This window comes from Gavialis gangeticus, unplaced genomic scaffold, assembly GCF_001723915.1.
Source record: "Gavialis gangeticus isolate Ggan-Ray unplaced genomic scaffold, GavGan_comp1, whole genome shotgun sequence".
NCBI lineage: Eukaryota > Metazoa > Chordata > Crocodylia > Gavialidae > Gavialis > Gavialis gangeticus.
In genome coordinates this window covers 53788274-53802234 of record NW_017729022.1, presented here as the reverse complement: position 1 = coordinate 53802234, position 13961 = coordinate 53788274, and the positions used below count along the sequence as shown (strand labels likewise).

General features: G+C 44.3%; 1 protein-coding gene across 1 annotated transcript in view; it reads left to right on the top strand.

The window, feature by feature from the left end:
- ANO4 (anoctamin 4) overlaps positions 1 to 13961 on the top strand; it is a 259235-nt gene that overhangs the window by 203688 nt on the left and 41586 nt on the right. The window contains exons 17-19 of the mRNA XM_019514994.1: positions 5068 to 5104; positions 7971 to 8082; positions 9329 to 9386. Of these exons, the coding sequence (XP_019370539.1) occupies positions 5068 to 5104; positions 7971 to 8082; positions 9329 to 9386 (207 nt within the window). The remainder of the gene's footprint in view (positions 1 to 5067; positions 5105 to 7970; positions 8083 to 9328; positions 9387 to 13961) is intronic.

Here is a 13961-nt window from a genome sequence, read left to right as displayed (position 1 = left end):
CCGCAAACAATTCATAAAAATTTGCAGTCACCTGAGATATTAAAGAGAACTCTTCAAGACTTACAGGAATTCATTTATCTTGTGTACCCATAACTAGGCTGAGTAACCTTTAGAAGAAATTGTAAAATATGTCCACCATCCTATGTGTTTTCTGAGGGAGAGAAGGAGAATAGTGACTAAAAGATTGGAAAGAGGGATAGTACGAGGGAGCAAAGGGCATTATTGAACTGGGAAGCTGTTTTGAGAACTTTTAAGGGTATTTTTATGGGGGGGGGAAAGAGGGGCAGTTAAGATTATGAGTCCAATCCTATTCCACATATTAGATGCCTCAGTGGACTGTGGCACTTAATTGTAATCCTGTTCCACCTATCTTGAGTCCCTGAAAAAATGTTAGCAAAAGGTGAGAAGGGTCTTCCTCCTCCATACTATTTTTTGTAATTTAGCCTAGGCTAGGAGGGTGGTGCTTTTATAAAAGCAGATATGATACCAGTTTTTCAGAGGCTCAAGCAGGATGGAATAGGGTTGTACTTAGGTGTCTTTAGTTGGGATAGATTTTGGCTCTGGGGCTTTGGATTTATTTTTTTAAAATCAGACTGGCAGAGCTGGGGACTGGGATCAGGATCATGGAGTGGTGACAGTGTGGGGCTGCGGTCCAGTGCAGAACCATAATCCATTCCCTGTGCACTCCTGCAATGGGCACCATTTTCATGGGCAGGGGTGTGCAGGAAGCAAATCACAGTTCTGCCTGGGCCCTGGCTCTGCTCTGTCACTGAACTGCAATCCTAACCCCTGTCTGCCAATCCTACTCCCTGATGCAGCTACCTGCCCACCCATGGCCCCATCCCATCTGCCTGGCTGCATGCCCTGCCCACATGGGTCCCATAGCCAGTTTCCATGAAGACCCCGGGATTGTGGGGTGGTGACAGCATGGCCCCAGAGCCAAGAGAAGAGTCATGATCTGCTTCCTGCACACCCCTGCCCATGAAACCAGCACCCATCATAGGGGCATGTGGACAACAAATCACAGCTCTGCCCTGGTCCCGGCCCTGGCCCCACATTGTCATTGCCCTGTAATCCTGATCCCAGCCCTGGCCCTGCCCACCTGTCCTGTTCCGAGACGGTGAGATTTTCAGCTTTATTGGACATAATTTGGTATAGTGCAGGGGTGGGCAATTATTTTGGCTGACGGGCCACTTAGGGAGTTTTGGTGAGCTGTGGCGGGGGGTGGGGGTGGGGAGTGCTGACCCAGCCCATGATGTCTCACTAAAACTCCCTAAGTGCCCCTCCAGATAAAATAATTGCCCACCCCTGTTTTAGAGGGAACTTAAGCTTTTAAATTTATTTTTTAGGGTAGAAACAGATGTTGCATTTGTGTTGCCATAAAAATTGTTATGGCACAAATGCCAAGCAAATGGGCATCCCTACCTTTGGTCATGTCACATTAATGGAGCCACAAAAGGTATGAATAAATTCTGCCACTTTATTATGACCAATTTCTATTTGTTCTGTGGCAGGAGAGTGCAGGCAGTTTGGAGCCCTGGAGCTGCCTACACTCTCCAGCTACCCCAGGCAGGTGCTCTGGGTGCTTGAGGAGCCCCATCCTGTGCACTTGCCTAGTGTTCCCTACTTACAGAGATGCCCCAGGCATGTCTCTGAAAGCAAGGAAAGCTTGCATCAGTCCTGGCATGGAGGTACAGGATGTAGAGAATCCAAAGCACCGTAAGTCTCCATGCCCAGACCCATTCTGACCAGCATGGAGGCATGGAGTGCCAAGGACAGACAGCCATGCCCCAGCCATGCCCCATCCCCACACTCAGCCATGCTTCATGTAGCAGCATGGATCAGCACAGGTCCCAATGTGGGGCTCCAGGAAGTTCCCAGCTCCAACACTACTCCATAACACCCCATGCCAGGACCTGCACTGGCCTGTGCCTTTTTGTAAAGCACAGGTCAGTGGGGTCCTGGCAAGGAGGCACAAAGAACCATGGGAGCTGGGGGAATCCTGGGGCCCAGTCCCTCCATGCCAGGACCCATGCTGACCAGTGCCTCTGGGTTGGCATAGGACTTGTTCCAGAATGGAGGCACAGAGCCCCAGGAAGTCCCTAGTGCCTGCACTACCCCATGCCTCTTGCCAGGACTCTAGCCAGCCTGTGCTTCATGCAGATTTATGGGTCAGGGTAGACTGCAGCACAAGGTGGCGTGAAGCCATACAGGATCTAGGTAATCCCCAGTGCCCAGTGCTTCCACATGGGGACCTACACAGACTTGTGCCTCTTCCTGAATCATGGGTCCTGGTGTGAGCAATGCAGGATCCCTGGTACCCTGCACCTCCTGGCCAGGACCTGTGCTGGCCTGTGCTTCAGGTGGAGGCATACGTCAGTGTGGGTTCCTGTGTAAGGCACAGGTCAGTGCAGGACCTGACATGGAGCAGCAAGGGGTACAGAATCTCCAGGCAGGGGAAGCATATTGCCCCTAGTCCCGTTATCAGGCAAAGGGCCTAGTGTGGGACAAGGAGGTCATTTGTAGACATGCTCACCATTTTCTAAACCATGTTAACTGATCACATCACACAGTTTGAATCAAATTTCAATTCAAATTAAGGGTTAACAGATGATCATTGACCATCATGGCAGGAGGCACTGGCTGTACAGTCTATACACTTGACAGCCCCTTAACAGACCCAATTTGTAGCCTCTGTGTGGGAGTGTATGCCCAATTAGGAAGCAATAATAAGCCTCTGTAAGCACTGCTACTTTGTTGCAAACCTACTAGCAATTTATCTAAAGTGCTGTTCCAGAAGCTGTAATGGGTGCAATTGACCTGATGTTGTTGGCACATCTGACTTTGTAAAGGTTTTGTACCTGATAGCCGCTGTTGTGTTCCAAAAACCCAAATGAGTTTTTCCTGCAGGGACTGATATTTGCAGTACTTATCTGAGTTCCTACGGACTGTTTTCCCTAAAAGCAAGTGCCGTATATACATGTTAATTAATACAGTTTTAACTGCCTGTTTTGGACTGCCCTAGTCTGCATTAACTTTAATCATCATTCAGTGAGGATTAATTAATTAGGACTAGAGCAAATTGTAATTTGGACTATAGATGGCCACACATATATTGTGATGGCTATAGTCCAGATTAAACCTAGAAAAACATTATGTCTATAAAAAGCTGGAGTCATGTGTGTCTCCCAGTAAAGTGGATCAGCTGTGGTGGTCATGTCCCACCACAGATGATCCGCTTTTATTTGGTGATGTGTGTTTCTACCCTTACTTTCTACTTTGGGGAGAATAGAAAACTAATGGACATGTCCTAAAATAACTTATGGCAGTGAAACAGTTGAATCTGCTACTAGATGTAAAATGAGAAAAATGAAGAAAGGCAGCAGAGAGATTATTAATATAAACAGAACTTGAGGTGAGAAAACACGATAGTGTTTATAGCGGTGTGGGAATAGCTGCAAGGCAGCATGAACTGCAGTCAAAGATTCTAATACAGCTTTACAACCTGTCAAAGAATAAGCATCAGGGGAAAACTCTGAATTGCAAGTAACTTTTAGGTAGGATATTCCAAAAGGTGGAAGGATAATACAATTATTCACATTAATTACAAGGTTAGATGACCTTCAGGTCTAATGTGTCCCAGGTAATTATGCAGCCTGAACTGACAGCAGTCACTAGCTTTATCTTAGATAATAAATCCTGTTAATATCAATAATACTGTGCATAGAAAATATGAATGCTGAATAAAATGTAATTGTAAGTGGAGCCCTTGGGATTAGTAGTGATGAACTGCAGCAGCAGATAATCAGATCCAAGCCCTGTTAACAGAATCTCAAACACTGTCTGACTGATCTGGGAGGAATAACAATGAAACATAATCTTGATACACAGGCATGCAGGTCATTGTGGGCATATTCAATACTAAGATCAGTGTATAACCCATGCATTTATCATGCTCCATATAGAGATGCCTTTAAAGCTGGACAAGGGATCAGTTTTTGAATTACATGAAACAAGAATTAAAATTACCACTTGAATTCAGAAAGGCAGAAAGCTCTTGAAAGGGAGGAGTGTCATTAATAGCTATGATAGCGTTTGGGAGGAGTAATGTTTCTAGGCAGTAGGTTTATAACTGACTACATTTCATTAACCTTTGGTGAAGTCAGTTGACATGAAAAACCCCGCAATGGGTACACACAAGACCCAAACCTGAAAGGTGGTAAACCCTTCTAAGAGTTGAAGAGTATTCTCAACTCCCATCAATGTCAAAAGGAGTTTAGTATACTCATTGACTTGAAATCTCTGGCCTCACATAGTCTCTTGAGGCCTAAAAATATAGTGTTTTGGTTTTAGGATAACAATGAATATTATGCATATTTGTAGTGCTGTTCAAAAGTAAATAAATGCATAAACCAAGATTTATTAATAAAATAAATTAACAATTAATTGGAGAAGTCTGAAAAGGAGTCCTAGTACCATAGGCAAGTGTCACTTTGAATTTTGAAAACTTCAATGGTTCTGAATAGCCAAATACATTTTAGTGATAGTGAAGAAGAAAGGATTTCTTTGCGCTCCCCTGCCTCCCCAGTGACCTTCTTTTCCTTGACCAAAAAGAAAAAAACAAGGTCTACTTTTCTTCAGATTAATTTTCTTGACAGTCAAGTTTTCCCCAGTTTTCTGTGTCTCCCCATAATTAAACAACCTTTTTCAGCCCAAAGACATTGCTAAATTTTTTATTCAAATTCATGCACTTTTTCATTTCAATATAATAGCTTTATAAACTACTTAAGCTTCCTGTACTGCACCTGTAATGAGGGGAGAAGCAGGGGAGGGAAAGGGGGAATGATGTCTCTCTTTTGTAAATCACTTCTGTGGCTGAAAAATGCTAAGAACTAAATATTATTTATCTTCATATTTTGATCACATAATTGTAATGTCACAAATATTATGGGAATATCAGCTTTTAAAGTGCAGTAACAGTTATTCTTCCTAAAAATATATGTCTATGTTTTTAATGAGGTCTAAATGACTTGTTCACATATTAAGAGGTTTTCTCATTTGTTGCAGCTGTATGAAAAAGTTGCTCTTTTACTGACAAATTTAGGTAAGTGGTGATAAATCTGAAATTGAACAATATTGCATTGGTCAGTTTTTTGTTTGTTTATACTTCAAATGCCAGCCAGCGCGCTATTCTAAATGGGGAGAGTGAAATGCTGGCCTTCTTGAAGCCAGTGGATTTTTACCACTGACTTCATAGAGGCCAAGATCTCACCTTGAACAATTATCTCTGCCAAATCAAAAAAAGACCACCTTGGTTAATCTAATGCAGGACTATCTAGCTTCTAGATCTAGACAGCAGAGGGACGCAAGAAGTGTGTGCTACAGGCCCAGGGGGCCAGCACTCATCAGCCTCACTCCCTCACACCATGTGCACAGCCCGACTTACTCCCACTACACAGCATCCCGATCCCAGCTACGTGTGCTATGTAGGCAGCCTGCCCTGCCACGCACATAGCACCCATACCCCCCTTCTCGGCTGTGCGCATTATGCAGCGGGGACAACCTGCCTCTCTTCTTTGCTGAGCACAGAGTGTGCAGCCCAGCACCCTCCCCTACCATGTGTGCATTATGGGCAACCTGATCCTTTCCTGCTGTGCTGTCCTCCCCTCAGAAGCAGGGGTAGGAACCAGAAGCCAAAGGAGGAAGAGAGGATCCAGTCAAAGTCCCCAGCCACCACCACTGTGAGAGCAATGGGTAGAGTTGTGGTTGGGCGGGAGCCTGCAGGCCACATGTCAACTCCTCTCCAGTTGGACAGCCCTGATCTGATGCATGTTATTTAGATAATATGCTGTGTTTTAAGATTACATCTTTTTCAAAAGTCATTTTCGTCTGAGTTCTGGCTTTCCATCGGCATTGACCCTGTGCTTATGAAATGCATGAATGTAATCTTTTTTATATTAGATGAAGGCTAGTGAGCTATTTTGTTTATGGTGGACTTCTTGGCAGTTTTTGAAACAATCATGGGGGGGAGGGTAGTTTTAGGTAGCTAGGAAATATTGCTAGGACTGGGTTGGCTCTTTGGTAGTTCTGGTCCTGCTTGAAAGATCAGGGTCAAAATGTGATAGTAGATAATTACTCCTATTCCCCGAGGTATCTGAAGTCCAGTTTGTTGCCCATGTTGCTTGAGGGGTATATTGCTGTCGGCAATCTCATGATTCTCAGTTATGCATTTTGTGCTACATGGACCCTGTGGGTTTAGCCTTGGTTCTGTAGGAATGCCTGACTCATATTGCCGGGTGAATTGGATTAAAGCTGCCTCGTCCATAGTCCCAGAAAGATGGAAGAGGCTTCACATAGTAGGTATATTTCACAAGATGATCTGTTTTTCCTTTGAGACATCTCAGATTGATGGTATGCAGTTGAATGTTGAAAGTCAGCTGGCATTATTTTTGACCATGCCAGATGTAACTTAGAAATGCAGTTTTCAGCAATGCAGTTGCTCTAGGATTATGCCTTTATATATATATATACAGGCATAATATATATATATTTATTAACAACCTGGTAACAGCAATGAATGCTATTATGACCTTGAGACCCAATTATTGAAATTCCCTTTTTTGCTGGGGTATCAGTTAGGATGATCAGCTGTTTGCAACTTCCTCAGATTGCTTGCTCATGGGCTTAAGCCAGGCTTGTCCAACATACAGCCTGCGGGCTGCCATGCGGCCCACCAAGCCATTTTCTGAGGCCCGAGGTGCTGCAACAGGAAACGACAGTAAATACTGTCCTTCAGTAGCTTCCTAATGGTGGGGGGTGTCCTTTGGCTGGCCCACTGGGTGATAAAAAGTTCATGATCCGGCCCCACATTCGAAAAGGTTGGAAATCCTTGGCTTAAACAGTCCTGGTCATATCCAGCTTTACTTTGCATTCTTCACATTGTCTGCTAGTAAAGTGGTGGGATCAGCTAAAATTGACCTGATTGGTGCAAAAATCTCTGAATGAGGCTGGGAATTAGTTATATCCAAGACTTTATTTTTCCATCCCTAAGTTTTTGTACTCTCACACGCTGCTTTAGGGGTTCCACCCACATGCCTGAAGTCAGTAGGCAACTGAGTTTTTGCTGTGTTTTCATAGGGGTTGCTTTAGAAATAATACTATTGCTGCTGCCGCTGAGAGTACTCCTGTCAAAGTCAGTGGGGCTACTCTCACTACTAGGCACCTTGCCCACTGGTAAGAGTTCATAAGATTGGGCCGTGTGTAGCATAGCACAAGTGCTGAAGCACTGTACTATAGTTTTGACAATAGATCAAAATGGAAGTAAAGACTACTTCTCACTTTCCCATTTTCCTTTCTTAGTCACCTGTTTCAGAACATCTTGTCTAAGTCCTAGATTGCAAAATCTCTGGGGCATGGATTGCATTTTTATTAGTAGCTTGTACAGTAGTAACTTTTTTTAGTCCCTATGTAGATTCCTTAAGTGCCATAACATTAAAAATAATAATAATTGTTTTTAAAAAGCCATGAAGAAAGTGTTTGTTTCAGGTCAGTGTGAAGTCTGTGTAAAACTGGGGGTTTTCAGGCTGCATATTCAGGTACATTCTACAAATCTAATTCTGGCAGATTGCAGAAATGGAAACAGCAGAAAAGACCAAACCTTTGCAGGATTCTGGGTGACATGTACTCTGCATCTCAATAAAGGAAACTGAATGTGCTCGTTACCTCTAGCCAACTGGCAAATCATCTCCTGTGAAGTTGCCTGGCCAGAGATAAAATATCAAACAAAATATGTAAGAGTTTTTACAAGCCACCTCACTGTGGGTTACTTTTAGCTGACAGTTTATAAACAGAGATCAGGAGAGAAAATTGCAAATATACTATCAACTCTGAAAGATGCCTGCAGTCTTTCAGCCCAGTAAAGCTGTTAATATAATTAAAACCTCTCAAAAGTCTGGTCTCTTTATTCACAGAGCAGCCTCGTACTGAGTCGGAGTGGGAGAACAGCTTCACTTTGAAAATGTTTCTTTTCCAGTTTGTCAATCTGAACAGTTCTACCTTTTATATAGCATTCTTCCTCGGAAGGTAAGAACTAACACTGGTTAGCTCTTTGTGCTTGGAGCAAAGAGGAAATATGATATTGCCATTAATAAAACAAAATGGGGACATGTGATCATACTTGGCCAAATGCAAAGTCCATCTTCATAAAGCAGAAAAATGTTAAATTTAGATTTTCTTTTTAAAAGGTTAGAAACAGAATATTCAGTTCATCCCATAACATCACATTCTGTTAATGCTACCTCCTAAAAATTCCACTGCAGAGATGGATATATTTTCCTGATAAGCTATTTGCAGGTCACTTTGCCCTGGTTTTTATTTGTATAATGTTTACAGATAAGAGAAAAACCTAATATGTTATCCTTGCTTTTCTATTCCCTGAATAATATATAACTTTTGCTTCACTTGATCTGCAATTTGGCCAGTTTTCAGCAAATCAAAAACTAGTGTAAGTGATGGCATTTGTTTTTTCTGCACACAATAAGGGAAATGTTTGCATGGCTCCTGTTTGTTTTCCATACAAAACGGATAGGGATCTGAGTAGATATGGATTATCCATTAGTATGAGTTGTTTACATCCAGAAATTTGCAGGAAGGTATGGTAGGACTTCATGAAAAATGTGCTCTCCTGGTAAAAACTTATGTTGTCACGGGATTCCCAAGAAGCGTGATGCCAAACAGAAGCATAACTAGACAGTCCTGTGTCCTGGGTAGCAGTAGTGCATGGGGCAATGGCTGCAACCAGGCTGCTGGCAACATCAGTGTGGCCAGGTCAGCAGTAGTGTTGGCTGCATTTTTTGAGCTCCTGCCTAAGTCAGCATCTGGGGCTGATGCTTTGGTCACCCTTCCCTGTCCCCCTGGCCCCTTCCTTATTTATGCTACTGATGAAATTTGTCACTTGAGTGTAAGGGAGTGGACCAGGCAGTGGTTTGTATCTCATGCTGTCTTTCCAGACAGGAATAATGCTTTCAGGAGCTTCTGAACCCTAATTTTACTCAGTTTTGGTATTTTGCTTTCTCTAGATGCTGATTGTCAACAGAATATCATGTGTTAGAAAATCAACAACTACATAAAACTACAGTGAAAATTTGCTTGGCTTTTAATATGTATTGTGTTCAGAATCTTTCACATCTTTCTGCATAATGACTTCTTTGATACTTAAATAAACCCTATTTGGGGACAATAGAGTTAAAATGGCTCTGCTGAACTCTTTTTCTAATATGGTGAGTGCAGACCATATGTAAAATAGCTGATACGTGCTTTTCTATTGAAGATTCACAGGACACCCTGGTGCCTACTTGAGGCTGATAAACAAGTGGAGACTGGAAGAGGTGAGTATTTTATAACTATTATACTGTTCGGAGCAAATTAATTGATGCAGCACCTCTCTCACATGACCGAATAGCAAGGGCAGACTCTGAGTAATTTGAATATATTCCTCGGTTCCCATTTGCTCTTTAACTCAAACCCATGGGTACAATTCCTAAACACCTGATTCAAAAACATTTCCATGTTGACAATAGTAGCTTTTTTAATGCTCAGCTATTAGATTCTTTTATTATATTTGGCTGACAGTAACAAGTAGCCTAGGTTGGATTTTTTTTAATTAAAAGAATGATGATATCCTTGTGAACCAAATTCAGATATGAATTTTGTGATTTTCTCATTCTAATCTCTTTATAATCAGATTTTGTAGTCTTCGTGGTTAGGGTCCTCAAATTTTAGAATGAACAAATCAATTTGAAAATCACACAAAACAATTAAATGAGCTTTCCCAATTGGTCTGATAGAATGGCATTTAACAGTTATAACATCTGAAGAATTGGATGAGCAATAAAATGTTCGTTTCAGAAATTGCTCAGGTGTCAGTCATGTTCTTGCAAATCTATCCATCATTCAAAACCAGCTGACAAATATTGTAAATAAGCAATTGGCAGCCTCTGCATGACTCACAAAGCATGTAATGTTGATATTTGGATACTGAAGTCCAATGGTTTTGTTCCTGTTTTTGGACTGAGTTTCCAAAACGTTTTCACTAATGATTGAGCAGCAAACAGAGAATGATGAGTTGCATGCTGCCAGAAAGCACTGATGCTTCCTTATTCATAATCCTTGCATAAGTACTAAAGAGGGCTTCTAAATATTTGTGGCTAGTAAATATCAAAATCAGCATAGAATGCCCTTAGCCCTGCTTTAGTTAATAGCCTGGTGAGTTGGGCATTACCCTCTGAAATAGGAGATGCAGGTTCAAATCCCCTCAGGCTAAAGTGGGCTTAGAATCCAGGTATCCCATTTTCTGAGCAAGTGCCTTAAGCCATGTGTAGATGAAACAAGAGGCATGTGTGCACAACACTTTAAAGTGGGTTAAATGCTTTTGCACCATTTTAATGGTGTTGGTGTTTGCACGCGTTCGTGGCGTGTTGCGCAGTAATTTCAGCTGCTGTAGCAAATTTGGTGGCATAATGTGCCTTAAATGACTTGGGGTGCAGCAAACTAAAACTCTGAGGAGTTTTAGTTTGCTGCTCCTACAGCCACAGAGCAAAGGGGCTCTGCAGGAAGCCCAGCAGGCAGCCTGGCAGCAGCCCAGAAAGGCAAGCTGCGCCTGAGAAAAAAAAAATTCAGTAAGCCTGTTTTTTTTTTTTTTCTCCCCCCGCTGGAGCCTGCCTGCCTGCATGAGCTGCACAGGGACCCAGTGCTTCCCTCCATGGCTGCAGTGTCCCCCAGGACCACCCAAGCCAGGTGCCTGTGAGTGGGGGCCACCTGAGGTGGGGGGGCCACCACTGCTGCAGAGGGAAGCACCAGCCACCCCCCTGCAACCTAGGGAGCACTCTGCCTGCCAGCAGCTTGTCCTCCCCTCCCCTCCCCTCCCCACTGCTGGAGAGGCAGGTAAATCCAGGTGTGTGCATGACACAGGGGTTTAAACCCGCCACTTCAATTTAGGACCCCTCCTTTGTCATACACCCTTAACTATTAGCTAATATGGGTAAAAGGTGGGCCACCACCACCTTATGCTGAAATCAATGCTGCCTCCTCTCAGGTTAGACACCTTGTTAGACATCCACTCTGAGTGAACTGGATACCAGTAGGATGCCTCCACTCTTAATGAGTCCTCTTAATGAGTCTGATCAAGCTGGCTGGGAATGTGTAAAGCTGCCCATAACTCTGTTCATTATGGCTGCAGACAGAAGTGCTGCTCCCAGCTGTAACTCAGGATGTTTTTTGCAAAGTGCTCTGAGTTACAGCATTACCCCAGACCAAACAGAAGTTCACTGCTGGTTCCAGGGGGAAGGGGAATCTAGCTGGGGCTGGGAGCCTGCAGCCAGGTTCCCATAGCAATGGCCACAGCTCTCTGCCGGGGGGAAAGGCAGCAGAGGGAGCTCATTCTTGGGGCTCTCCAGGCAGTGCTGAAGGATGGAGTGGGTGAATTGGAGCCCCTTCACCTCCAAGGACTATAGAAAATTTTGCTCCAAGGAGGGGGGGGCTCCAAAGAGGGAGTACTCCAGTTCACCTACCCCACCCCAAAAACCCCAGACATAACTCCCTCCACTCCCTTTCCTGCCTCCCATTCTGAAAACAGCCACAGGCTGGAGGCTGCACACACGTTACAGAAGATGCTACTTTTTTAAATGTCTGTATCAGATACCTCATGCAGTGAGGAGTCAGATTTTCACCCAATTGGCCATTTTTTAAGCTGTTTGCAGCCATGCATTTGTGTTTGGTCACAGCTATAAACTGCTTTCTGTGGCTAAATAAGGCAAACATTGTCACTTCTGTCTGCACCCTGAGAGAATGGGGAGCATATGTGCATCTCCTGCAGGAGAATATGATTGCCTCATAAAGCACACTAGGCTGCCCATTGAGAAACAGGAGACTTGGGTGTCTTAGAGTTGGAAGGAAATTTCTTTCCTGAGTCTTAAGGTGTAGGTTTGAGGTCTAAGATCCATAGCCAGATTCCTACTTATCCCAAAGCTAAATTAATGTCTGACTGACCCTGTCAAAATAGAAAGATGGTGTTACACCAAATGAAAGATTATCTGTTTTCTGTAGCTCATTGACCTAAAGACAGGTTAAAATTAAGTCAATAGAGAAAAAAATCTGTAGCAGAATCTCAAATTTTTGTACACTGAAAAACAATTCACATCCTAAATTCACTACACATGTTGTTGCATTTCACCACTATTCTCAAGCTTTTTTTTTCTTTTTTTCAATGTCTACCTTTGTAACAATTACTATTCTAGCCTGTTCGTAATGCACAATATTCAGTAACATGGCTTTGATTGCATGGTTTGGCTCAGGATGGTCGATGATGTAAAAGGTCAGTGGGTAGTTAGGAAGCAATGCTAATCAGTGTGATGAGATTTATGCCATTTTACTTTGTATAAGAACTGATTACAGCCAGTCAGTTTACACCAGTTTACACCAGGTAGTTGAACATCCGGCCCAGTCCAGATTTAAGTGATTTCAAAATTAGGGTGCACAGGAAGAGAAATGGAGAAGCAGGAATTTGCTCAGTGTTTTAAGTATCTCCTAATGATCGCGTTTCTTGATGTTAAACTGTGTGGCAAATATGGGAAATATGTAAGGTAAATATGCCCTAACTATGAAATATTAGGCAGAATCTTTCTCCTCATCCTATAGACCAGGGATGAGCCACCTGCAGCACACATACCCCAAGTGGCACAGTTAGCCTCCATGGGCGCATCCACACATGCAAGCATGTACGCTTGCAGCAACTCAAATAGAAGTGGTGTAAATTTGAGCTGGGGCTTTTTGCCCCAGCACACATGCTTGGACATGTACTTCGTTGAGGAGCAAATTGTGCCACTTGGGGCAAAATAACTCTGCCTGGCTCCTCCCAGATCTGCAGCCAGGGGGAGCTAGAACCCAGGGCGAGTACCTGTGCTTTCCCCAGAAATATAAAAAGCTGCCCTGTCCTGGCCCCAGCAGTACAAAAAGCTGCCCTGGCAAATAACTTAGGGCTACTTGCCCTCAGGAGCTTCTGGGGCCCAGCCAATTGGTACCTGAGGACACTACCCCTCATGCCAGCTGAACTGCTGAAGCAGCCCGGAGAGTTCCCTGCACCCTCTACTCACTGCAGCAGTCTGGCAGTGGGGGCAGCTGCCTGGCTGTGACCTGCAGCACACCTGCCAGACCAGGACGAGGCATCTGCCCCTCTGGGCCAGCTGCCAGTGGGTTGTGGCTGCAGGGTTGGCCTCTGTGTGGCACTACTGCCATGTGTGCCCCCTGCCTGGCCACCTGGGCAACTATCATCCGGAAGATGTGCTGGGTGTGGTGGCCTGCTTTGTACTGTCAAAGCATGTCCTCCTGGCCCCATTTGGCCAGGAGGTCAGCCACAGCCAGCTGGGTCCAAGGTGCCAGCTCTGAGCAGGCAGGGTCCTGCCACTGGCCTCCCTAGCAGGAATTCTGGTGTTCTCTATTGGAAAACTGAAAAATCCCTGATAAAAAAAATCCCAAAGTCACTCTGTAAAATACCCCAAAAACCATGTTCCTCCACAATTAAAACAAAAGACCACTATAAAGAGAGAGAGTGAGAGACAGAGAGACAGTGATCAGCTGGGCAATGTTTTATTGATATATCTACAGTGTTAAAGCACTGGCTGTTGGAGGGCTATGGCCACACAGGGGTTACGGCTCCCTAACAGGTGCCAAATGGCCCCCACAAGGGCTACCACCCCCCCTCCAAGGCCCACATGCCCCAACCCAGCCCCCAACTGCTGCCCTACCTGGTCCCGCCAGCTGCTGCAGCCCACCAAATGGCTGCCCCAGCTCCACCCCCTCACTCCCCCAGACTCCCCAGTGGCTTTCCTGCATGGCCGCACCCCCCCCTTGCACCCCTAGGCCCCTATGGCTGCCCCCCCAACCTCAGGCACCAGCACTTTAAAAAA